The sequence below is a fragment of the Pholcus phalangioides genome, unplaced genomic scaffold (genome assembly GCF_987345545.1).
Source record: "Pholcus phalangioides strain wild (caught in Gottingen) unplaced genomic scaffold, Ppha-v1.0 ptg000010l_1, whole genome shotgun sequence".
In the NCBI taxonomy this organism is placed as follows: Eukaryota; Metazoa; Arthropoda; class Arachnida; order Araneae; family Pholcidae; genus Pholcus; species Pholcus phalangioides.
The window spans coordinates 1148516-1174006 of record NW_028301603.1 but is presented as its reverse complement, the minus strand read 5'-3'; the positions used below and the strand labels follow the sequence as shown (position 1 = coordinate 1174006).

Sequence of the window (25491 nt, the reverse complement as noted above, 5' to 3'; positions counted from 1 at the left end):
AAACCCCAGCTTCAGAACGCGCAAAAAAAAAACTGGACGGGGGGAAACATTAACTGAAGTCCCGGCAACCGAATCATTTCATATCGTGATATTGGTAAGTTACGTTCTTTGCAGTGATCCGTATGATAGCATTATCTGTGATTATAATAAGCGGCAAAAAATTATAAACACACAACAAATTTTGTAACCATTTAAGGTTTTTAACCTTGTGTTCACTCCCCCCACCACTAAAAAAAATCCTGTTTCTTCCCTTTCTTACGCGATCACCATCATCTTCACTTTTCTATGATCTGTTTCAATAAACAGCCCTCCCTTTAGTGGGGGGGGGGGGAAACACGAGAAACAACCCTGATGTTTGTGTACGTGACCAGACCCTAAAACACGCCAAGTTGGCGACCGATTCCGACGAAATAACGAACAGAAAGTACAGGAGGGGGGGGGAACGCATCCGGTAACCCCTGATCACAGTAGAAGAGGAGGAGGAGGAGGGAGAAATCGTCGGCGGTGATTCTCCCTGCGAGAGGGAGGTAAGAGAGGGGGGACGGCAAGAGAGTGAATACTCTTGACGAGGGAGGGACGGAGGGAAAAGGAACATCAGTTCAAGGTCGAATGCGGGCGGGGTTCGCCTCCCATCACTTCCAACAATTCTCTCTTTCTCTCCCTTTCCCCCCCCCCTCGGGCTATTGGATCTATTGCTATCCCTCCCCCACAACAGCCAGTTCCAATGCCCAATGATGTGCTGCTTATTATTGCTGAATCTACTACCGCACAGTGAGTAAGTGAGAGAAGTGGATGGTGGGGGTCCTCCGGCACCGCATTGAAAAGAAGTTCTTTGTGGAAGTCCTTCCTTTCACGGGGGATCCGTTGATTCTCTGGGATAAATGTGTGTGAGATGTTACAACCAAATGAAAATCATCACCTAACGAGCCGAGCATTCTGACAACCCGAATGTTGATTTTTTTTTTTTTTTTGTTGGCCACCCCGGGACTTGAAAAGGTTAACATGTTAATCATGTGGATAACAATGAAGGACCACGTATTTCGTTCGATTCCGACGTGTCAAACACCGGTAAATGCCAATAAAAACTACAATAACAATACAAGCACACATGTGGCCCGACTTTGATTCCAGGGCCGTAGTCAGTAATTTCTTTCGTAAAGAGACAACTAGCATATAACCCTTTAAAACCGGGTTACATTGAAAACATGAATGCTTGTTAAGTATTTCACCCGCACCATCGTTTGAGCTTAAAGGGTTAAGGGAGCGAGAGAACAATATACTTACCCATGTCATTTCATAGACAGTCGGCCCTGCATAATCGGGCACCGGATGAATGGATACCCCACTACCAAAATTTTTTGGACTAAAAAATTTTTCACAATCTGTTTGATCGAATGTTCTATCAACACTGCAGCTGTACATATACATTAACCACTATGTAGATAGTATTTCTATTGGGTAAAACGTTTTAAATTAATGGTAAATAAGTTGACTTGGAAAAAAACTGCGAAAGCAGGCCTAAAAGTATGAAAGTTGTCTGAAGATCTTAGGCATTTGGTCGTTCTAATTGAATGCAGTTTTCATTTCATAATCCTATTTATATTCCAGAAGCTTTTTATTAATATTTATCCTTCATCAGTTTCCAATATACCTACACTGAGCAATTAAACTGTTTCCGCATAATGGGATAGCCCCGCTTAACCGGGTATTATTACATGCTGGAGCGGGCCAACTGTAAACTGTGAAACCCCTCTTTGACACTGACTCTCGAGGCGAGAGAGCACTTCCTTCTATCGCAAAGGCTCTGTGAGGGGCCATGGGAAAAAGCAAGCATAAAGGACCTTAAAAGTTTTTTGGTTAGTCAGTGAAGATACAGTGGAACCTCCAAAAACGGACACTCTTCAGCGAACACTTCCAATTAACGGACTTTTTTAAATTATGTCACGGGGGTTCAATACATTTTACTAGCGATTAACGGACGCTTCCTGTCAGTGGATACATTTTTCGGTCCCATGGGTTTCCTTTATGGAGAGGTTTGTTAGTGTATGTAGTTTAACTTTAAAAGCCATAATTTAGAGGGCCCTACGAAAGCTCTTGTCAACCACCAGGCACCGACTCCAGTCATATCGGGCCGCGAACGGTTCTCTTCCGATTTTTCTCCCTCCTCCTATAAGCGCATCGCCACTCGGGTGATCTAAAAATGTGCCGCAAGTCATGAGTAATCCAGAAAAGCGCCGCGGGTCGCTTGAGAGTTCTGGAAATTCGCCGTGAGTCACTCAGGTGATCTGAAAGTATGCCGCGGGCCGCTTGAGTGATCTGGAAATGTACAGCGGCCAATTTGCAATAAGTGACCTGGGAATGTTCTTCGAGTTATTTAAATAATCCGAAAATGTGCCAAGAGTTTGTCACTTAAGTGATTAAGTGAATGTAAGTGAGTTGCGAGCCACTTAAGTGATTTGAATAGGTGTCGCCAGCCACTCAAGTAATCTGCAAAAGTAATAAGAAAGACATCAAGTGAACTGGAGGTGTGCCGTGGGTCACTTAATTGATTTGCAGATGTATGCTTGGAGTCGCTCAAGTGACCTGTATATGTGCCGTTTGCAGCCTAAATTATGGCATCTCGAAATGTGCTGCGAGTTACTGAAGTAATATGGAAATGTGCTGCGAGTTACTGAAGTAACTTATTAATAGGGAAATGTGCCACGGGCCACATTTGGCTCGCGGGATATGGATTGAGCATGTATGCTATGCCCTATGGAGAAGGGGGGTCTGCTTAGAATGAACTTATTTCTTTTCCCAACTAAGAATTTACTATAGAGGAGTGCGGCTCCAATGTTATGCGCCATGCCTGAATCACTCCGATCCTTTCTATCGATTATGATGAGTAATCTCTGGGTCTTACATAATAAAAATAATCATGGGTATTGCGAAATTTTAACCCATAAAAATATTACACCGATAGTTCCACGAATCCTTAAGTACAGTCAAACCTCTATGAGAGAGGTAGGAACTGTTTGTTCCCTCATGAGTTTGGGGCTCTGGGCTAACATGAATTTTTTTTGCTATTCATACAAGCTTCTCTTTGGGGATGATTTGTGATTTCTCTACAGAGTATCATCATGTAACAAAAATATGCATAATTATTACCAAAATAAATTCCACGTTTTCAATTTTCTAAGAAAAGGCCAATTTTGGGGTCCTTTAAAAATTTGTCGGCCTTGAGCACATAACCCGTTTGCTCACGCGAGAACCAGGCACTGGTGGAAGGGCCATCCTTCATTTAGAGGTGAACTTAAAGGGGAAAAAATTCCGGACAAGAAAAAATTGAGCTAAATTGTAGGAGGTCCCCAAAGCCATCTCTCTCTGTTGCTGCCTCGTATCTTACAAATCTCAGCGGAGTCCGCGACACCCAAGTCGAGAAACCCCCATTTTTCTTTTCAATCTCTCGCACGTGCTCCTACAAATTACACGGCACATCACACAGTTATCTCCGAACATTCACATTCTTGAAAGCGATCACGGCACACGACCTTGTCAACACCAGTCTCTTTCTCCCTCTACCTATCAGGGGCCCATCCAAAGACAATTTATTCAAGAGAAGAAGCAGAAAAATATTGAAAAGGGACACCACAGATACTTGTATATACAATAATCATACACGGACGAAGGGGAGGGCGGTGACCAGTTCACCTTGACCTTTGACTCCTAGAGCTTTCGGCGGTGCACCTGACACGAAGAGGAGGAGGAGGAGGCAAAGCTATTGGGTGAACGGTCTGCCTACCTGCGGTATGGAATAAAAAAGGTGGGGGGAAGTCGACGGTAAAGAAGCCTACCTGAACTGAGCAGCACACTACTGCGACGAGGTGAGCAAAGCAGAGCAAGATCTGCTAGGGTCTATGCTTGGATGTTGCTGCTGCCTGGTGTCTGAACCGGTCGTCGTGGAATACCAAAAAAAAAAAAAAGCAGTAGGGGCAAGTCAATAATGGAATGATAGTTCAACCAACCACCCTTCACCCATCTCACACACACCTCCGGTTCCCTCCTTTTGGCCTCAGGTGCTTTCGAGGTACAAAATAAAGAAAGATCTTCCTTCACACAAAAAGGAGGCCTTTAAAAGATATCTTTTCAGAGAAAAAAAAATAGAGAGAATCAGGGTGGGGTGGAAACAAATACCTCTGACCTGAACCTGGTGCTTAACTCGTATTAAGATAGATAAAAACTCCCTCTTTACGCGCTTCAGATAATAAAATCTATGTAAGTTGAAGAAAACACCACGCTACCTTCACAATACCGTTTTTAATTCGTGTCTCACCATTCGTCAATTCATGATTTCTCTGCCAGACATCGGGTGTTGTAATTCAGCAAACTTCAGACACACGTCAACTGGCCACATGGGCAGAGAAGAGCCAAATTGATAAAGGATAATGCACTTAGGTTAAACCAGAGGTCTTCAACACATTGCCCGACGGTCACATTTGGCCCTTGGAGCTAGGCTCTTTGTCGGGGCAAATCGATCATTTCAGGAAATGGTTGAAAACATTTAAAAACGATAAATTCTAGAATGAATGAAAGAAATAATTCCAGAATAAATGAATAAAAGAAATAATTCCAGAATAAATGAATAAAAGAAATAATTCCAGAATAAATGAATAAAAGAAATAATTCCAGAATAAATGAATAAAAGAAATAATTCCAGAATAAATGAATAAAAGAAATAATTCCAGAATAAATGAATAAAAGAAATAATTCCAGAATAAATGAAAAAAAAATTCTAGAACGAAAAAATTCTAGAATGAAATAATTCCGGAATAAATGGATGAAAACTCCGAATTAATGCACAAAATAATTTTTGAAACAAATTAAAACTAATTTCAGAATTAGAGTAAAAAATACCTTGAGACAAATTATTTCACAATCAATAAAATAATTAATTAATCAAAAACTTTTCCCTAATTTAATTAGGGAAAAAATTCTTCAGGAAATTGATAATCAATAAAAGAAATAACTTCAGAATTAATAAAAGTCTCCAATTATTTTTGTCCCTGTTCCACTCGGGGCACCCATTGGTATCCGTCTATTAGCATGTAACACTAAATTGCATAAGTTGGTGTCCTATGGGCTTTGTGGGAAGTTTAAATTTAGCCCGCCGTGTCTGAAAGGCTGATACGAACTACGAAAATATAAAAAAAATAACACGAATTTATCCATTGTTGAAGCGTCATCTCTGGGCCAGAACGTGAACAATTAAAAATCATCATCCTGCTATAGTATTACAGGGGATTTTCAATAAAACATAACTATTTGATATTTCAATCTAATCCAAATTAATACATTTATTTTTTTTTGATAATTATTTGAAGTTCATAAAGCCAGTTGCTCGCTTAATAAGTAATGTTTTTTTATGAATTTTTGATTAAATTTAAAATGAGAGTATTAAGGGATAAATTAAAATTGCTTAAATTGCGTTACACCGTCCTTACGACAAATGTGCGACGGTGATTTCATCATAATAATACAAAAGAAAGATCCGAGGACGGAGAAGAAGGGGGGGGGGGAGAACCCCCTTCCCCCATCAATGCTGATTGATGGGGGAAGGGGTCCAAGCTCACCAAGTCTCTTACTGTATCGGCAACAGGGCCGTCTTAAAGAGCATCAAGGACTTGTCCTGTTACCCCCCCTCCCTCCCCACAACCGCAATCAGTGAGACAGCGATATTACCTACGATACAAAAAAAAATTATATTTTGAGGAACATTTTTGGTAAAATTAATCTACTCAGAAAACGTAGTGTCACATTCGAAGCCGGTCTCTCACTATAGAGCAGACAGACCCTTCAGCACGATGCTTACATAAAAATTCAGGCATCCCCACAACTTTCACTTCCTATATGAAAGTCAGATGGCAGCAATTCTCGAAAACGAAACACTCTCAACTCAGCATAAATATGTTATGGCTACACATTATACACACACACAACCAGTGGGGTAACTGTAAGACCAGTCGTGGCCCAGGATCTGTCCCATGAGGGATATAAGCCTTTTACCCCGAGGGGGTCAGAGAAGTGGAGTAACTAGGCAGGTGCGAACGCACGAGGCCCACTTGGAAGGGCAGTGGGGGGGGGGGGGTCAGAAGTGGCTCAAATGCAAATTCTTGCACAGGAATTGCCAGTTACGGCACTGCACACACAACACATGATGTCCAACCCAACGACCCGAATAAGTTGGAACGATGACCGTAATTTGTTAATACAGTAGAGCACCCAGGGGCGTAGCCAGGGGGGACCACTTTTATTTCGGGGCGGGGGGAAGACCAAAGTTATAAAACAATAGATTTGGGGCCATCTTTTTCCCTTTTTTCGGTCATTTTCTCACATTTCGGAGGGGGGGGGGACCAGAACCCCAAGTCCCTCCTAGCTACGCCCTTGAGAGCACAATACCTCTCATGAGAAGCTGATTGAGGTAGATTGAGGCCCTAGGCGCAGAAGAAAATTAGGACGTTTAAATTAGGAAAAAAAGAGCAAAGTTACGTTTTTCGGGGCCCATCAAACGTTGGAGCCTAAGGCATACGTACGGTGCGTCCACCGTTAAACCCACCTTTGCCTGATACCTCGTTGCCATTCCATTACCAATACTGAAAAATGCCATTCAGTGTTTCACTGAATTGGCGGTATCGCTCCTTGGTGTGAGGATAGATTTGCGATTGGACGAATCGGTGGGTGGTGGGGGGGGGGGGGGGGGGGAGAGAGAGAGAGAAGCAACACACTCTACACAGACACTATTACTACTACTTTACCGTTCATGAAACTCGCATACATTGCTCCGAGGAATTTCTAATCAATCGGTACATGCTGGAACCTGCGTTCTGAAAGTATATGTGCCCCTAATGTATTTATTTTGCCAGAGTTAAGCTTTTTTAGTGTTCTGCTGGTGTTGTCATTCGTCTTCTATGTTTTGAAGTATAGACAAATGCTTGAATCTTCATTTTATGTTAGTATCATGTTGACGGCCTACCTGCTCTCTGCGGAGACACTTTTTCCAAGCGAGAGACCGACTCACATTCACGACACGAAGTTAAAGAAACCCCAGAAAACCAACTTTAGTCGACCATCACTGTGGTGTGATGGGTAATAATTCATCTTTTCAAGGCGCAAAAGTGAGCCGATCTCCTTTTAGTAAATTCTCTCGAGAAACGGACAGCAGTACTAGATGGCACTGGAACCTAGAAGGGCTCAGGCCACGTGAGCCTCCCCCCGACCTCCCGAAGCAACGTTCCAATCCCATTCTGCATACGCCCTCGTGGTCCGTATATACGGACGTCTAGCAACTCTAGACCCCGCCGCTGTGGTGGTCGAGTGCTCATACTGACGGACTCGCATCACGAGGTCCCGGGTTCGAACCCCACCATCGTCGCAATGGTGGTCGGCTGAAGTTGGTTTTCTGTGGTTCACAACTTCGAGGCGCAAATGCAAGCCGATCTCCCTATTAAAAAGTCTCGCCGCAGAGAGCAACAGGGCCTACAACAATAAAATCTTCAAACATTACACTTCACTCATGGTTCGAAAAAATATGTGGTAGATGGCAGCACTATAACAGGCATTACACAGAAACAAGCTTTACGTTAGGTTCACAACACGGACATGCAAATCCCAACACGTACCAATTCGTTAAAAATTCCGCAGGGGAATATGGACGAGGTACATGTGTGGTAGTAACCCTAGACACCACCCCCCCCCCCATCTCGTATTCTTCGTTTCAGAGCTCCAACGACGAAACATTCTTTCCAACACAGGTTCCGCGAGCCGACCATGCGCTATGCAAATGAAGCCGGGTTCGGACCAGCCAAGATGAGCCATTCAAAACCCTGTTTTCAGCCCACAGCGTGGGGCGGTTTTGACGGAAAACGCGTTTTTACGCGTACGGGGATCGAGCAGAACGGCGGGTTCACAGATTGCACAGACAAAAAAAATAGGCTCCGAATTCGTCTTCTCAGAACATGCGCATACAAATTCATCGTTAAAGATCGATGCAATGCTATAAAAATAATGATAAAAATAAGTAAAACACCACAAAAAAAACTCAAAGACCCGATTTTTTAAAATCAATTTCCGTAGTATTGAGAGTGTTTCCCGAAGCTTCGTAGTTCATATTGCGGCCGTCCGTAGAAAAACTACAGATAATCCGTAGCAGTTGGCAACTCTGCGGTTGTCCATAAAAGGCGGCAGATCGGGGTAGTGCTCAGTTTAAAAGTACCGAGATACTGATTCCAATTTACATGTCGATCAACAAAAATGAGACACTTCCTTCAAAAAATTCTGGTTCACCCCTAGATAACGTTGAAAAATGTGTATGTGTTTACGACAGCCAAACCACTTCGCAAAATAAGATTAATGGGCATCAACGAATGAATTTCCACACAAAATGACCTTGCCGTTATATAAAAAGAATAAAACGTATTAACCGAAACGGACGCGTACGTATTGTTTCCCTAAACGTAAATTTATCGACAAAAAATAAAAAATTAAATCCAACCGTTAAAGGGAGGGGGGAGCGGATAAAGTTTTGATTATCAATCACCGATGATGGCATTTGCGCTCGATTTTTTTTTTCTTCCACCCCCGTTTTTTCAGGTGAAAGTGATGATGAAATGCTTTCAGAATCAACTGTGAAAAAGTCCAATCCAACCTGTCTGACAAATACGCCACCGATACACATATGTATATATAAATCTCGCATCAATCAGAAGCTGCTTAGGAAGTCATGTGATCTGCGGGGTGTCCAGTTAATTACAAAAACACACGCCATCGATAGAGTGGGGAGGGGAGCTGGGGGAGGTCTGCAAGCAGCAGGGACAGAAGGAAGGAGGTCACGTTGGCGTTCATTCATCATCAAATTCTCATTTTACAAGAGTGGCGAGGTCAATTGGGCAACGAGCCAGACCAAAAACGGAAATCGCAGCCGATAGATATTCAAACAGATCTGGCGGCTGCGGGAAGAAAAATAATAATTTGTAAAAACATTAAAAAAAATCTTAAATATATAATCACGAAAATAGTGTAAACTGCAAGCCTCTATCAACTATTTAATCCAACGACGCAGCTCAATTACTGAAGGAAACATGCTCAGGTAATGGAAACTGCAGCCCTACTGTATTGATGAATTCGACTGTTATGTTTGTTACTCACGTAACAGTACAATATTGAAATACTAAAACCAGTAACAAAATAGGGAAAAACATACAGCTGGCCCCGCTTAATCGAAATAAGGTAAATGAATAAAACCCCCTGGAATCGAAATTTCTTCCATAGAGACCGAAAACCATAATTGGTGATATGAAGTTCCAATGGGTAATTCCCATCAAACCCCTTTCATCAAGACTCTGCAAAGCGCACTACTGCAACAGGAATTGGCAATGACAATTAATAACTAATAAGATGGGTGAATACATACGTTCACCTGATACCCAGGGTATTTTTTGAAGAAATAAAGCATGGTCACACTATGAAGGAGTGTGTAATTCAATGTACATGTGAATCTTTAATATAATGCTAAATGCGAGTAAATGAAATTATGTGAGTGAATATGATTAAATTTATATACAAAGAGCTTCGTGCCTTCATTTTCAGTCGTTTCACACAACAGTTCGTAGACCTGGCAGAGCAGGTCTGGGCACGTGCAGAAAGTTTTTCGGTCTTTTTAACCGTGCTCTTTGTCTGCTACCATAAGGAGAGATTCAGCTAATTTGTCGAATAGATTTTTTTTGCTAGTTTCTTGGTGTAGGTCATGATGTTAAGCACACCTAAATCCTGTCTGATGTTAACATCAGTGCCGTCTTAAGGCATGAACCCCCCCCCCCCCGGTCACGGCCCAGGGGCCTCACAAATCAGATCTGATTGAAATTTTCGAGAACTGACCTGGTAGGGCCTCAGAAAAATCACTTGGCCCGGAGGCCCATGATGCTCTTAAGACGGCCCTGGTTAACATTCCTTACGTACCACGGGAGTCCGGTGTATCTTCTTAAAGTCTTGTTTTGAAATCTCTCAAGAGCTATAATGTTCATTTTATGTGAGAACTATTTCATAGAGACAATGTTAAAGTTCCCCGCTTAATCGAATATTACGGTTCACACGACAGCTGTAAATGCACATCAATCACTAATAATATTTTTATTGGATAAAACGTTTGGAATTGATGGCGAATATGTTGCCAAGACTTGGAGAAAAAAGCTATTGGCGAATTTAGTCCATAGGGAGCCTACACGATGAGATCTGGTGATATAGAGAAATATGCAGTCGACGCACGATGAACGACCCCCATCGTTCCACCGGAAACGGACGTTATATTGGGAGGTCATTATATCGGAAGGAAAGCATATAGTACACTCGTTATATGAAAACATTTCGTATCGGTCGTTATAATGGATTGGCCACTACAACGTGGGGTCGTTATAACGAGCGTCGACTGTACAAATAATGTAAGTTGTTACTCCAAGCTACGTAAGCGGCCACGGAACATCACTTTAGGAGAGTGCGGGCCACTTCATTGGTTTGAAACCGTTTCGAAGGCGAACTTAAGTGATTTGGAATAGCGCTGCAGGTAACTTGAGTGTTCTCTAAACGTGCCGCGGTCACTTCAAATGATTTGTAAATGAGCCGAGGGTCACTTGAGTGATTTTCGAATGTTTTGCGGGCCACTTGAGTGATCTGGCATTGTGTCATGGGTCGCACAAGTGATCTGTAAATATGACACGCTTCACACAATTGATGTGAGAATTCGCTGATGGCCAATTGAATCGTTGGCGTACGTAATGAGCCGAGATTACAGTGTTATTCGGCATGAAAAAAAACGTAATCCCCCCGCTCCTCCTTGAGAAGAGAAAAAAATGACCCCCCTTTCCCTATTGAGAAAATCCTGCGTACGTCTATGCACTTGAGTGATGTGGAACTGCATCGCCGGTCACTTAAGCGATCTGTAAATGTACCGCTTAGTTCATTTTTACAAAATTAAGTTTGAAGTCAAGGGCCACATTTGAACTGCGCGGGCCATTGGTTGGCCATGTATGATATAATACAGTCGAATCCCGTTTAAACGAATACCGTTATAGCAAAAATCTCGTTTCAACGAACACCGTTATAGCAAAAATCTCGTTTCAACGAAAAATTTTCTAATCTCCCACATAAGTTTACACAGGAACAATAAAAAACCTGGAATTCCTTTACAACGAAATTTCGTTATAACAAGGTGATTTCTCCGGTCTCTTGGAGTTCGTTATAACGGGATTCGACTGTATATCCTAGCCGTTCACAACATTAAAAAAAAAAAAAACAGCACTACTATTACTACCTTTATTTCTGAGACAACCCAAGCGATGTCTCGGAGAGCCCCTAAAGGTCTGAGATCCCCGTTTGGGAAACGCTGCCGTAAACGATAACACGGCCATTATTAATCGTCCGATCTTCCCACCGGGAGAGTCGAACGGTGCGTCCGTGAACAGCTACGGGTTTGAGATCCGTTAAATCCTCTCCCCCCCCCCCCCTTTACAAAGGGAAGAGAAATAATTTCCAGAACGGATCAGTTTCAAAAATGGCCGCAAAAGAAAAATTTCATAACAATAAAAGAAAACTAAAGACTGGAACCGTAAAAGGATCTTATTGTTTTGTTTTTTTCTGAAGAAACCGGAAATACGAACTTCCGGCCACCGACTCGAATTCCCAAGAAACCACCGAAAACACGTAAAAGAGGAAACGTTTCTCTCTCCCTCTCATGATGTGTGACCTTCATAATTGATAACTCATACAGCAAATGCTGGATCACGCTTCCATTTTATTTCTAGCATTATTTTCTTGAAGAGCTCCTCTCGAAAATTCATAAGAATGAAAGTCGGGGGGGGGGGCAATCTCGCAATAAAAGAGCTTATAGAAAAAAGACCATCTCAATACAGAGTATATAAATGTAAGTTTTTCCTCAACCTTTTCCTGCATATTCGCCATCTTTCGGCGATATATTCTCCTATCCGTGGTGGTATCCTACCCTCATCCAAGAGCCTTTTTTTACTTATCGACTTGAATTTAATCAAAACTAAATATTACATTCAACAAAAATTTTACCCTCCAAAGAGCCGAATTGAATATGGGGGAAAAATTGGTCTGTCCCATGCATACGGTACGATCCCAACGAACTTACACAATAAATCGAACCTCCCGATGTATCGCCATGGGTCCACGCCTACCCTGAGCTAGAGTTCTAGGAAACAGATATTTTCTGGATTTCATGCTGAGGTGAACTCGGAAAGAGTCATCTGGTCTCCACCGAGACTAAAACCCAGGCCCTCTTGCAAGCCGGGCAAGTATGCTAACATCTACACCACAGGGTACACGACCCTCAACCAACAATCGTCCATGAAAACATGATGGAACGAAGAACAGCTTCCAAGAACTCTTAGAACCAAGTGACTCAGGAAGAATAAATTTCACAATGAAGATATTTAAACAATGTACCACAGAAATAATTGTTTTGTGTGGCATGTCCCCCCCCCCCCCCCGAAATATTCACCACTTACGTGTGCAAGCTATTGTACTTGTTACCAAAGATAAGACGGTAAGCGGTTCTTATTGGGGGGGGGGGGGGAGAAGCGTGATTTTTACTATGCAATGAAACAAGTAAAGGTATATCAAAAATTCGATCCCACGACATACAAAAAAAAACGCATATATTGACCTTTTCTTTTCCTATTGGCGTCGTAAATGGAATTTGTACACATCCATAGTTGCAACATAGTTAACAGAACTGAAAACTTTTCTTTCGCAGATAGTTTCCAAATCTAACATTCCGAGAAAATAACGGAACTCTCCGTACAGAATTAAATGGAGGATTTGCATGGAATGACCATAATTTAAAAGAACTAAGAGAGAGAGAGAGAGACATCTAGTGGCTCCATACGTTGACAATCAAACACGGAAATAATCCGAGACCATAAAATCTATATGTAACTACAGACACGATTGTAACAAACCCATAGCGTTGCCAAATACGTTCGCTTTGAAATTTTCCAACACAAAATAATAACGGCTGAAATTCCGTCAAAATATTTTTGATCATCATTTGACTTACCCTATGGCCAGAAATATAGCAGTATTTAATAACGCCACAATCGCGGGAAAAATTGTCGTTATAAGCGGATGATTCTTTTTTTAGCATTAGTTCTTTGACATTCACTCGTTATACCGGTATTGCTGTTATAAGCCATACTCGTTATAACGGACTTTTACTGTGAATGTAAAGTATACATAGCGAAAAGGGGAAAATTTCGGAAAACATTGACTTTATATATGCCCTTTCTCATCGGGTTTCAATAAACCAGTGGCGTTCAACGGTGTAACTCCTATGCAGCCCAGAAAACATTTGAATAGTGACGAATAAGCAAAATTGTAACCCTTTAGCTGCGCAAGAAAATTCATCTTTATTTTTTTTAAAGAAAAATTAGTTTGAAGCATATTTATTGAGGAATCATTACAAATATGTGATTATAGATAAAATCATATAATCTTTCTCCGAATCGTAGTGTATAATTTTCTCGATAAGAAACAATTTTTTTTTAATTAAAAATTTAATTTTTACGATATCGTTCACAGATGACTGAGCAGTTAAAGGCTTAAACCAATACTTGAACAATTCATGAATATGATAATGCTCCGAGTACATTTCAAGGAGAGGTACTTTTCCTCCTCTTTCTTGAAGTAGTAAAAGAACTCTGGTCATTTTCATTTGACTTCAAATGGTGTGATGGGCTCCGAAGAATCATCATCAACTACCGATTAAATTTCGTGTGTGGCCTGAAACGGTTCTTCCAATTTTACACACACTATTCTTTCTCTCTCTCAATACAGCCCAAAACACAAATTTCCCTCAATTTCGCCCAAAGCATTCTTCCTTCCATTGTGACCCAAAACGGTTCTTCCATAATTTGCTCGAAAAATGTGTTCTAGTTTGCCGCCAAAAATTTCTAATCTAACCTAATTTTTTTTTCCCTTCCAATTTGCTTCAAGACCAGGGATGCACTCCAATCGCAGAGAGAGGGTCCAAATCCCGCCCTCAAGTTGTTGTCCGAAAAAATAATTTTGAGGGGTAATTTCACTTCTCTTCAAAAATTTAAGGGGTAGTTTTGTTAAAATGAGGGGTATTTGCTTTTATGTGAAAAGCAATTTTGATCATTTATGTGCACCACGAGTCCTTTTCACACAAGGGTTAATCACACCGGGACCTACAATTTGCTGCCTATTACGAACGGCAGACTTTTTTTTTTCTACTCACCGAGAGGTCGGTACGCTAACCCCTCGATGTGAGACTTCCTGCGGTAGCAATCTCTTTCCGTGGTTATGTGGCCGTTTCCGTTGTGCCACCGTGTCAGGAACGTTTCTGACAAGGACGAATCGGGTTTCGAACTTGAGACATCTCTTAACATTCTTTGGTACTTTAGGTGAGTATCTTATCGACCTGGGCCCAAAACAGAAATAACTAATTCCAATAATTAAAAATACCTAAAATTTGAAGGAGTATTTTCACTTCTCAACGAAATTTTAAGGAATTAAATTGAATTTTGGTGCATGAATAACCCATCCAGATGCGGATTGGCGAGCCCTACGACCCAGCAAGGTATTCCATCGGGCTCGCAAAAAAAGTAAATAAATAAATAAACATAAAAGTACCAATCCATGTAATGTAAGTACACCAGTTTGTAGCCTACGTCGCATATCTACTTTACCATATATCAGTTTACTACCGTACGAGTTAGATGGGAAATGAAGGCGCCATCTATCGGTCTGTCTAGGTAGGTGAAGAACTTGTTTTCTATGTTCAAACCCATGGTCTCATAAAGCACAAAGTGCCAATATATTTATTTATTTATTCAATGTTGTTTGGCCGAGGCCTATACAAGAGGATGCGGAAGTTATGTATGAGGAAAATGACGATTGATGATACAGGAAAATTCGGAAACCGTAGTACAATCAACAATATTCGGTGTTAGGTTGTTCCAGTCAATAATAGTTCTCGGGAAGAAGCTAAATTTGTGACAATCTGAAGAAGCAAAGATGGGCTGAATGCAGCAGAGATGGGCCAAAGTTTTTGGAAATGATTGAGTCTAATAGAGAAATGTGAAAGTTTAATTAGAATGTTGGAAGTGTCGATATTAGAAAACCCATATGGAGGATTTTGAAAAGAAAAGTTAAACGAGAGATAAGTCTGATAGAGAGGAGAGCGGTTGGATATTGAGTTGGCGCTTGAGCTCCGATATTGAGACAGACGAAGACCAACAGTTAAAAATGAAGCGAGTGGACTTATTTTGGATAGATTCTAATTTGTCTACGTTGGTTTGGGTATGGGAGTCCCGGGTTTCACAGGGAGAGAGCAGGGAGGATATATGTCTGGTGGCACAAGTGACAGACGAATCGGGTGGGGGTTCTCCCGGATACGACGAAGGAAAAAGTGAAGATTCCAGCTTAGATCGGAAAGAGATTATAATGCACGGGTATTTATATACAATGGGAAACCTCAGAGATCAAAAAATTGTTTATTGAGTAAGGGAAATCGTGGTGAATTCTTTTACGGGAAACTTCCATAAAAAAGAGTTTTTGAGGGGCAATTCCCAGGTTGAGCACCATTCGGAAATAAGTGCAACATCCCTGAAGTGCGACATCCCATATTTTTTTAAATATTGCCAATAATTTTTTTTCTTTGCAATGCAATAGCATTCAGGATACCTCATTTGCATAACGTAACACCTTAAAATGTTTCTCTTCTGGACATTTCAATGCTTGCCAATTAAAGGGTTAAAAGAGAAATCAAAATAGTACAGAGAATGCATACAATAATCAGAAATATCTCCAGGAAAAAAACTCTTCAAATAAGTTTTCCTTCTGACACAAAGTAAGTTTCTGACAAATACAAAGCCACAACAGGCAAATTGCCCAAAGAGTCGGCTGCAAAAAGATGCCAATAGAAAATATGGATGTCAAATATAACCAAAATACAGCAGCCAAATATAAAAGAATATCAATAATAATTATTAGTTTAATAAGTTATTAAACTATTAATTATTGCCTTATCTAAGGATGGATAGTTTCTTCATCCATCCTACTATGTCTATGTTGTACTGCTTTTTAAACGTGTCAATTGTGTTAGAATTCACGACCGCCGGAGGTAAGTTATTCTATTTCTTAACAACCCTATTAGGGAAAAACTCCCTACGATACTGCGTCCTAGATCTGTCCCCTTTCGAAGAAGTTGGTTGATGGTGTATTAATAACTCATGGTCCATTCTATCCATCCTGTTGAAGATTTTAAACACTTCAATCATATCCTCCAGAGACACCTACTACAACTAAACCACAGATGCATCTCGTCCATATTCCTCTGCGGAACCTCTAACGAACTGGTACATGTTGGAAAGTACGCGTAGTGAAACCTGAAGTGAAGTTTGTTTCTGTGTTGTGTAGTGCTGCCAACTGCCACCAGTTTTTCTAACTGTGTGAAATGTAATGGTTGAATAATTTATCGTTGTAGGCCTGTTGCTCTGTGGCGAGACTTTTTAATGGGGAGATCGGCCCGTATTTGCGCCTTGAAGTTGGGAACCACAGGAAACCAACTTCAGCCGACCACCACTGTGGCGACGGTGGGGTTCGAACCCGGATCCTCGCGATGCGAGTACGTCACTATGACCACTCGACCACCACAGTGCCCCCCCCCCCACTGAAACACCTGCGTTCCTCCAATGAAAACATATTCAAGAAATCAAGTCTTTCTTCATTGCTCAAGCCCTGTTTGCTACGAGAAAAGAAATTAGAAATTATCACAAAAATGAGAAACTTTGCCTGGTTTTAATTTATACAGAAATTGCCACGTTTTCAAGACAAATAACAAATAAATTCAAGAATTTATTTGTCTTGAAAACGTGGCAATTTTTGTATAAAAATTAGAAATTACTTGAAACTATAACCTAACCAAGATTTCCCGTTCAAACGCTCCAGGACTATGTAGAAGACGACTTTGGCATCTAGCATAAGTATATCGTGAAAAGGTTGGTGGGGAAAGAAAAATAAAAAAGGAAAACTAGGATTTTTTTTTTTACCCAAAAGAACATTATTTTCCTTCCACCCTACCCATCTTGACTCCATTCCTCCTGCGCTAACCCAATGCCCCCCCCCCCCAACCAAAGCATGAGTAAGTAGTTGCTTCAGTGTGACTCTTAGGAAGGAATAGAGTAAGTAGTAGGCAGGAGGGAAATGCGAGAGGCACAGGGAGGAATACACACACATCCCGTTGCTAGGCAACAGCATCCCATTTACCAGTTTTATCACTTTTTCCTCTCGTTGTTCGGACAGCTTTCGCTCTCGGTTGGCCTCTTCCTAAGCGTAGGAAGCCCTTCTGCCATTCCCCCCCCCCTCCCCCGCCTTCTTCACCAAACATAGCAAGGTCACGGATAGAAAAATGCAAAAGAGCAAAATCCTCAGGAATAAAAACGGAATTTAAAGAGAAAACACAACCAAAAAAAAAAAAAAACCTACGACGAGGACAATGAAAATATATGAGCAGTCCACTTTCCAAATGTATAAACTGTTGGAATTTCCACGACTTTTCACGCGCATTTAACATGCTTTAAAACACATTGAAAATCTCGCCTCTGAAGGAACCCTGGAGAACTATATATTTACTAAATTGTGCGGTGTGAACTCGTACTCCCCCAGAGAGAGAGAGAGTAGCTTTACGAGCATGTGTGTTACCTAATTGCGGAGAAGATGAGAAATAAAACAACCGTGGATACGTTTTTCATGAGAGTAATTTTTCGCTGGTTACCACTTTGATGAAAAATTATTTTAATTGTTAATAACAAAAAAATTTATGAAAATATTTGCACTGGGAAATTCTGGAAATGACTGATAAAACACATTCAACACATGCGGTGTAGGAAAATATAGGGATTCTGAACTCATGGCGCAAATCTTTGGCGTGACTCTCACATGCCCGACCAGTGTAAAGCACAGGGCAAAATGTGTAAATTACACAAGGTTTGATATAAATAAGTCAAGGTGGACCAGATGCTTTTACTGCGTTGTCCATCTTTTTTTTTTAAAAGGATTTGTTTAAATTTTAGTGTTCAATCCCAGTATAATCGTTTTTGATAATTGAAGCACTTTCATTTCCTGCTCTTTGCTGAACATTGTAAATATTGTTTATGCCTCTGCACACATGCCCTAAAATACAGAAGACAATTGAATGCTATTGGGTAGCATCAGAATCACCAAACTTAGAATAGGCCTTTTTTTCCAACTGCTTTTTTATGTAAATGTTGTTTCACCTATACACAAAATGTACAACATAATTTTGAATGATGAATGTTAGTTACTGTCCAAAAAATAGTAAATAGAAAATTATTTTTCAGCCAGGCACAAAAGTTTTTAATCACTACTCCACTTGGTGAACCCTCAAATTAAACGAAAGAAAAATTAATAAACCAAATAGTAATCATACACCCCCCCCCCCCAAAGAATCTAAAAAAACAATACAATTTCTGCTTTGATAAAATCATTGATTGCAATCTACTACATTTGTGTTATTCGGCATTATATCGATAATTCCCTCCTCAATTAAAATGAATTATATGAATTTTGTTGATAGGATTTGGTAAAAAAATGTAGGAAAAAAGTAGGAAAAAACTGAGAAAGTAGGAATATATGTATAAGTTTATTTTTTATGAATGGTGGTAGAAGAAAATGTTCTGATGCGTGACCTTGAAATTCATTTTTCAACAGAGTTTAGCATGTTTAGTTTAAGAAAAAAAGTGAAAGTAGCTGCTAATATCTGTTACTCCACTGACCGCAGTAATTTTTCTCCAACATAGTATAGGCTATATAAAGTCGATAGCTGAGGGTTACTAAAACAAAAGCAAAATCAATTCGAAAATTAGAACATTCCTTTGAAAATGGCAAATAATTGGTTAAGAGATTTTAAACTGAAAACTGCAAAACATGTGTTTCCCCCCCCCCTTTTATCTATTTAGTTTCAAACTCAAAAAAGTGCTTCACTCTTAAAAAAAAAGTTTCGACCGAAATATTTACAAAGGATCATAGTTAAAATTTTAAGAAGCAATGCACCGATTTGAAAAATCGGTTCAGGAAATTAACACAGTGTATGAGGTTTCAAATTCTAAACTTGAGCAAAATTTTAGAGGTGCACAAAAAACGCAAAAAAAGACTAAATTGCAAATCTTGACAAGTCTCAACAAACGTTTCATTTTCTGCGAAGTCCGCACAAGAAATCGGTGGTGAAGCCATATCAGAATTTGCTGAGAGAGCAAAAAGGAAAGAAAATAACTCATTCGTTAAGGAAGTATCAAAACACCTTAAAAACTAAAATAAATTTCAAAAGTTTCTTGCAAAAATTCTCAAGATGTGCTGCATCAATTAAATTCCTTTCTGATCCATTCGTCTAGTATGAAGAAACAGATTAGGAAAATTCAAGATTTCCGCAAAACGTCTCAGTAACACACACAACTGGTTTTTGACGATTTAAATTGAGGGATATTGTAAATAAATCATAATTATGATTATAATAGCAATTGCAGAAAGTATAGTATTGTACGAAAGAATAGTATTATCACATACAATTAATAGTTGTGACCATAAGTTATTACAATCTGACCTCGACCAGAAAATTTCTATCCAATAAATATAATATCTAAATTACGAACTTTTTAATATGAATTTTTGTCTTTGAAGTACGTTTTATGCTTATATTGTAACTTCCTCTCTCACTGTGCGACGTGTGTGTGTTTGCAGAAAATTAGAACATTTCTTTGAAAATGGCAAATAATTGGTTAGAGCTTTTAAACTGAAAACTGCAAAACATGTGTTTTTCCCCCCTTTTATCTATTTAAAAAGTATAAAAATTTCCCCTAAATGCCTGGGCGCAAGTGATACGTTTAGATCAGGCCGTCTTAAGAGCATCATCCCCCCCCCCCCACCCGGGCAAATGGATTTACTGAGCGCCCATTATCTGACTAGAAATGCTCGCCTACCAATTCATACGCTTAATCACGAAAATCTTCACTAGATGTCATTATCATGAGGCCCTCTGCACTGGAGGCCTCCGGGCCGTGCTAGGCCAATGCGTTAAGGCACTAGTGTGTTTAGGCTCTAGCGACCTAATTATTCAGGCTTTATAGATGCTGCCGTGTTTCCTCAAGTGTACGTCGCGGCTTCTGGGGGTGTCGAAGTGGGCATGAAATATTGACGCGACTTTTCGTGCTTCAAAGTGAATCATTTATGAAAGCACAAATATCTACTAAACCATTGTGGGGAACCACGGAGAAACGATGAGTAGGGGATAAGGAGCCGCGCGTGACACAAAAGTTTGAGAATCGCTGCATTATTGGAATGCTAATAGATTGAAACAACACGTCATTCACGGCGTTGTATTTTTAATGTATTGTTTTTTGCCCCCCCCCCCCCCCCCTGATGTGACAGTGACATTTACTTTGCACACGGACGAATTCACAAATTTGGGCGCGGTCGCCCAATTTTGATACTCGCCTAAGGTACCAAAGGGTGCTTAGAGGTGTCGCGAGTTCGATACCGGTCTGTCCTTGTCAGAAAACTTTCCTGACACAGGGGTACAACAGAAACAGTGACATGACCGCAGAAAAAATTGCTACCGCAGGAAGTCCCCCATCGAGGGGTTAGCGCACTAACCTCTCGATGAGTATAAAAAACAAGCCTGCCGTTCGGAATCGGCAATAAATTGTAGGTCTCGGTCTAATTCGCCATCGCGTGCAGAAAATGGCCGTGATACGACAAAAATGATCAAATGAGAATTCACAAATTTCGAGAAACATGCAACCATATTCATGCATGCCAAGCTAAACAAAATGTTTGCTCTCTCTCTCTCCACTTTCTCCTCCTCCTACCAGTGGAAAAATGTTCATCGTTATTAACTAGTTGTGAATAAGGATTTTCTGTGAATTTCAAATATCAGAAATAAGGAATCTGTTGCAGTTTTTTGTGTTTTTGTGATGTTTGCAAATTAGCGCGCTAATTCAATAGCACCTAGGCCACCCACTGATCGTGTCGCTTCCGCCTATGATGACTGTGCAATAGACAAAATTCAGTTTTGAGCGTGCTCCATCCAAAATTTAAGTTCACACCCCGAGTTTAAAATCACACCCTGTAGAATAAATAATGAAAATATTCAATACAAGATGATCGGGTTCACTTACATGGGCGATACCATTTACGGCGTATCCGGAATTTACAAAGCCCTGCAAAAAAAAAAAAAAAATCAGAAATTGTATTTTAATGATTCAGATATTCAAAATGAACGATAATAATTGAAAACAGTAATGACCACTATTGTTATCGATTCAGTATAATCAATGCAATGCTATCATTCAAAGACTAAGCAGAATCTCACTAATACGCACTGTAAATCGGATTTAAATCAAGCGTGCACGACCTTTGTATTCCACGGGCTAGATATGCATGCGGTATTTCTGCCACTCACGGCCAAGAAGCGTGTAATATAGGGGTAACCATATGACCCGTATTTTATGGGATATCTCGGTAGTTTTGGCGCTATCCCAAATTTTTTTTTTAATAAAATATCCCGTTTTTCACCGTATTTCCAATGAGAGATGCTTGAATTTTCGTTCTTTATTGAAATCAAGAATTACAATTATCTTCATGACTTATAAATAATATGATAATTATGGCTAATTATCAAATAAATATTTCATATCGCTTATTTATCAAACACAAAAACATTTTTTGCTGGTGAAATACATTCTAATCCATGCCTGTATATTCCTGTCATTGGCGATTTTTCATTAATTTTTAATAATAGTTAACATTACAAACTTTTTGAAAATTTTTTGGCTACGATTCGCAACTTTACCTACCTTCGACAACGTTTTTGCCATAATTAGCAACTTCACTTGCATTTGACAGTAGTTAGTAATTTCGCTTGAACTATGGGAGCAGTTGTACAATTTATAAGCCTTACTTTAGAAAATGTGCCAAGTTTGGTTTTTCAATTGGTATGGGTCAAGTAGATCCCAAATATGACAGTTTTCCTTGTTGGAAAAAAAAAAATTTACATGGTTTTGTTTTTTTTTAATACCCAGGGTGTGTCCAAAAAGTATGCGAAACACACTTACCAACCAATGGTAGCAACGCAACAAGGAAATTTTTCCTCAGTCATCATTATATAGGTTTGTAGCATACCTCAAATTGAAACTTAATTTGAAACAGAGTATAAATATGTATGTTTCAAGTTCATACACGTTATTTTCAAGGCGGTATACAGCCCAAAACTTTCATTTAAAAAATGTCATTTTCAATGCAGTTTTAAGCGTGCCAATAACATGTTACATATCTATATAATGAAATGAAATATTATGAGATTCATGAGCATTGTGTATACATTATATGCCCATTATTATTAATTCTATATGTATTTCTTTTTGTCATTTATTTCAGACGATGGAACTGAAACTGAAGATGTTAATATGCATGTCACAAATGTTCTAATGGCTCATCTATTCGCAATTGCGCAAACAGTTTTAGACATTATGAAAGATGAAAATGGCTTTTGACGATAGTTTTGCCTATAATTCGCACCTTTACTTGACTTAGACAACTTTCTCAGCTATAAATTGCAATTTTACTCGCTTTTGACGTTTTTGGCAAGGCTTCGTGTGGATTCTGATTTCCCGTAGTCTTATGAAAGAAATATGGTCAGCTGTGATATTTATCGCAGGACTGGAATTAGAGGGAGGGGGGTGGCAGTTTCAGGTGAGAACAAAGTACACCGTTATAAAATTATCGAATTTTAAAATGGTGGGGGCGGCAAAATAACACAAAAATCCTACTTACGGCCTTGCATTATCGTGGTAGGTATTGATACGTTGAAATGTATTGATGTTTTTTCTATTTCTATACCAAAATACCTTTTCGCAGCCGGATGAAACCCCCCCCCCCTCGGCAGGCTGTGCACCCCTGCTGTAAGTAAAATCTCATCTTTTTAGGTAAAAAAGCAGTAAGTCAGATAATGACAGGCCTAAGCAGTTGTCGGTCGTTGTTGTTGCAAGTAGAGTCTCTAATGCGCACTCACGGACGGAGATACGGGGGGGGGGGGCCCGCAGCGTCAAAGGTGGAGTCGACTGATGTAATGTATATACGTGCCCTCCACATTCCAAGTCTATCTCCGCCTATGTGCGCACTGCAAATCCGACTTCAATTTTAATAAGTATTATCGACATCAACTGACAAACGAAAAGAACTAAACGAAGTCTTTCACATCAACAGTTAATTATTATAACTAGGACAATTTCCCTACTAACGAGAAATACGTTGTATATGGAGTCGAATATCCAAGAGATTACACGGAGCTTTTTTCCCCCCTTTCCGAGACACGCGGAAGACATCGACCGCACACACACACATAATATTTACTATAGCCTTACTCAAGAGGTGAGAGATTTTCGCTTTCATTCAACACTTCCTGCCTACAAACGACATCATCTTCACACAGTAAACGCCCATTGGCACGCGCGTATCTCCATGCAGTGAAATATATATATAAACACACATCAGCAGGCTCATTGTGATTCCGGCGGGCACATAGAGGCCCATTCCATCTCTCTTCTTCTTCTGTGAATTTCTTGCCTGACCAGAAAAAAAAAAACTCTCAAATTCAAGACACATACGCATTCTCTCGTACTTGCGCCGCAGAAACCGAGGACGTGCGTACATCGCCGATGGTTAGGCGGCCTATTTTAGATACGGGGGTCGAAATTCAACAAATTCTTTTACGTCACGCACGTAATGCCTTTTATACAGCAGCGGGGGCCGCCCCCCCCCCACAAAGGAAGCACCATAACACCATAATAAATACATACTTGTTATGAAACACGAGATACAACCAATGTCATTTCTGTCTCCTTTTTTTGATAAGTGTTTCTTTCTGTATGTCAAGGCCGCACAGATGACACAATAGTGTAATTTTACATTAATCATATATTTTGTTCATTCAGTATTCAATAAAGATAGCCTATGCAAAATTGTGAAACACAGATGCAAAGCGCGTCATCTGACGTCGTTTTTTAGGTGACAGAACGTATCGGGGAGCGATGGAGAAAATTTTTTGCTGAGTAAGGGGGGATGAACAAAGAAATTTGAGAAATTATGGTACAAATCACGCATGTGCTCCACCCGTGCCCCTCGAATTCATCTGTGATGTGGCCCCTGCGATCTCAAACTTAACTTTGTAAAAATGAACTAAGTGGCGCATTAACAGATCACTCAGGGGCACACATTAAGGGACCAGTGACACAAGGCCTGTTTCTCATAAGTTCCTAAAGCCTTCTCCCGCTTACAACGTTATTTCATGACGGTTTCTTGAAGAACGTTACAAGCGGGATCCACTGTATATCGAGGCACTTCTCTGACATCTCGGGGAACGCCGTTGACATTTCAAATCACTGTGGCACACTTGCCGCAAATCATAGCTTTGTTAGTTTGTTACTACAGTAGGGTCTCGATAAGTGAACGGGACCCGAGACCACCTCGGATTACTAAAAACTCGGTTTATCCGAAAAAAATATATAACACGACTTTTTGGGGAGGGGGGGTGTCCCCTACATTAATCTTATGGGTAAATAAATATATGTAGCGAAAAATTTAAAAGTAGAATTCCATCATTGGATTCACCGGATTGGATGCCCCTGCGAGCCTCATTTCACAAAATATATTCTCCCTAACTTGGACCTTCGTTTTTGTACTCACACTTATGTTTCGTAAAGAATTCAACGGCTGAATTCTTTATAAATTAGGGCTACCACGGCCCATGGCATCTTTAAAAGATAGAATAGCAGGGGTTTCAACCATGGCAGCCCAATATACATTTTTATGAACGCTATTATAAATAATTATTATCTTTTTACACTATAAATTTACTATACACAGCAGGGCCTGTTTCTCGCATGGGCAAACGGGAGCGCGTACCCTAACCCACAAATTTTCAGGACCCAAAATTGGTTGCTTTTTGTGTTTTAGACACAAAATACAACTCTTTTCCCCTATGTGAACGCCTCTGCTTCAAAGACGACTATATAATGTAGTCTTATATTATAAGGAGTTCCCAAAACTTCATATTTGCTATTTGCTCAGGACCCGAGAATTTCTGGAGGGTCCACCGGAGACGCCGGCATAGGGATAATGGCCCTGTCTTGAAACTGAAACTACTCGCATCCACTGGAAGAATCAAACAAAATAGATTTGAAGCACTTCCCCGGAAAAAAAAAAGAAAAATTGGGGGTTTGAGAAGGAAGTTTTTGAATAATTGTAGCGCGCACCTCGGATTATCTAGATATTATCTAGATAATCCGAGCCTCTAACTAATATAAGCCTATAAATAATATAAGCCTCTAACTTCCGAGGCTCGAATTA

At 40.1% G+C, this 25491-nt stretch overlaps 1 protein-coding gene across 5 annotated transcripts in view; it reads right to left on the bottom strand.

The window, feature by feature from the left end:
• Nucleotides 1-25491, bottom strand: part of LOC149080729 (single-stranded DNA-binding protein 3-like) — a 189831-nt gene that overhangs the window by 92731 nt on the left and 71609 nt on the right. For all 5 annotated transcript variants that reach the window (XM_089237414.1, XM_089237411.1, XM_089237413.1 and 2 more), the window contains exon 5: nucleotides 21264-21305. In XM_089237414.1, the coding sequence (XP_089093540.1) occupies nucleotides 21264-21305 (42 nt within the window). The remainder of the gene's footprint in view (nucleotides 1-21263; nucleotides 21306-25491) is intronic.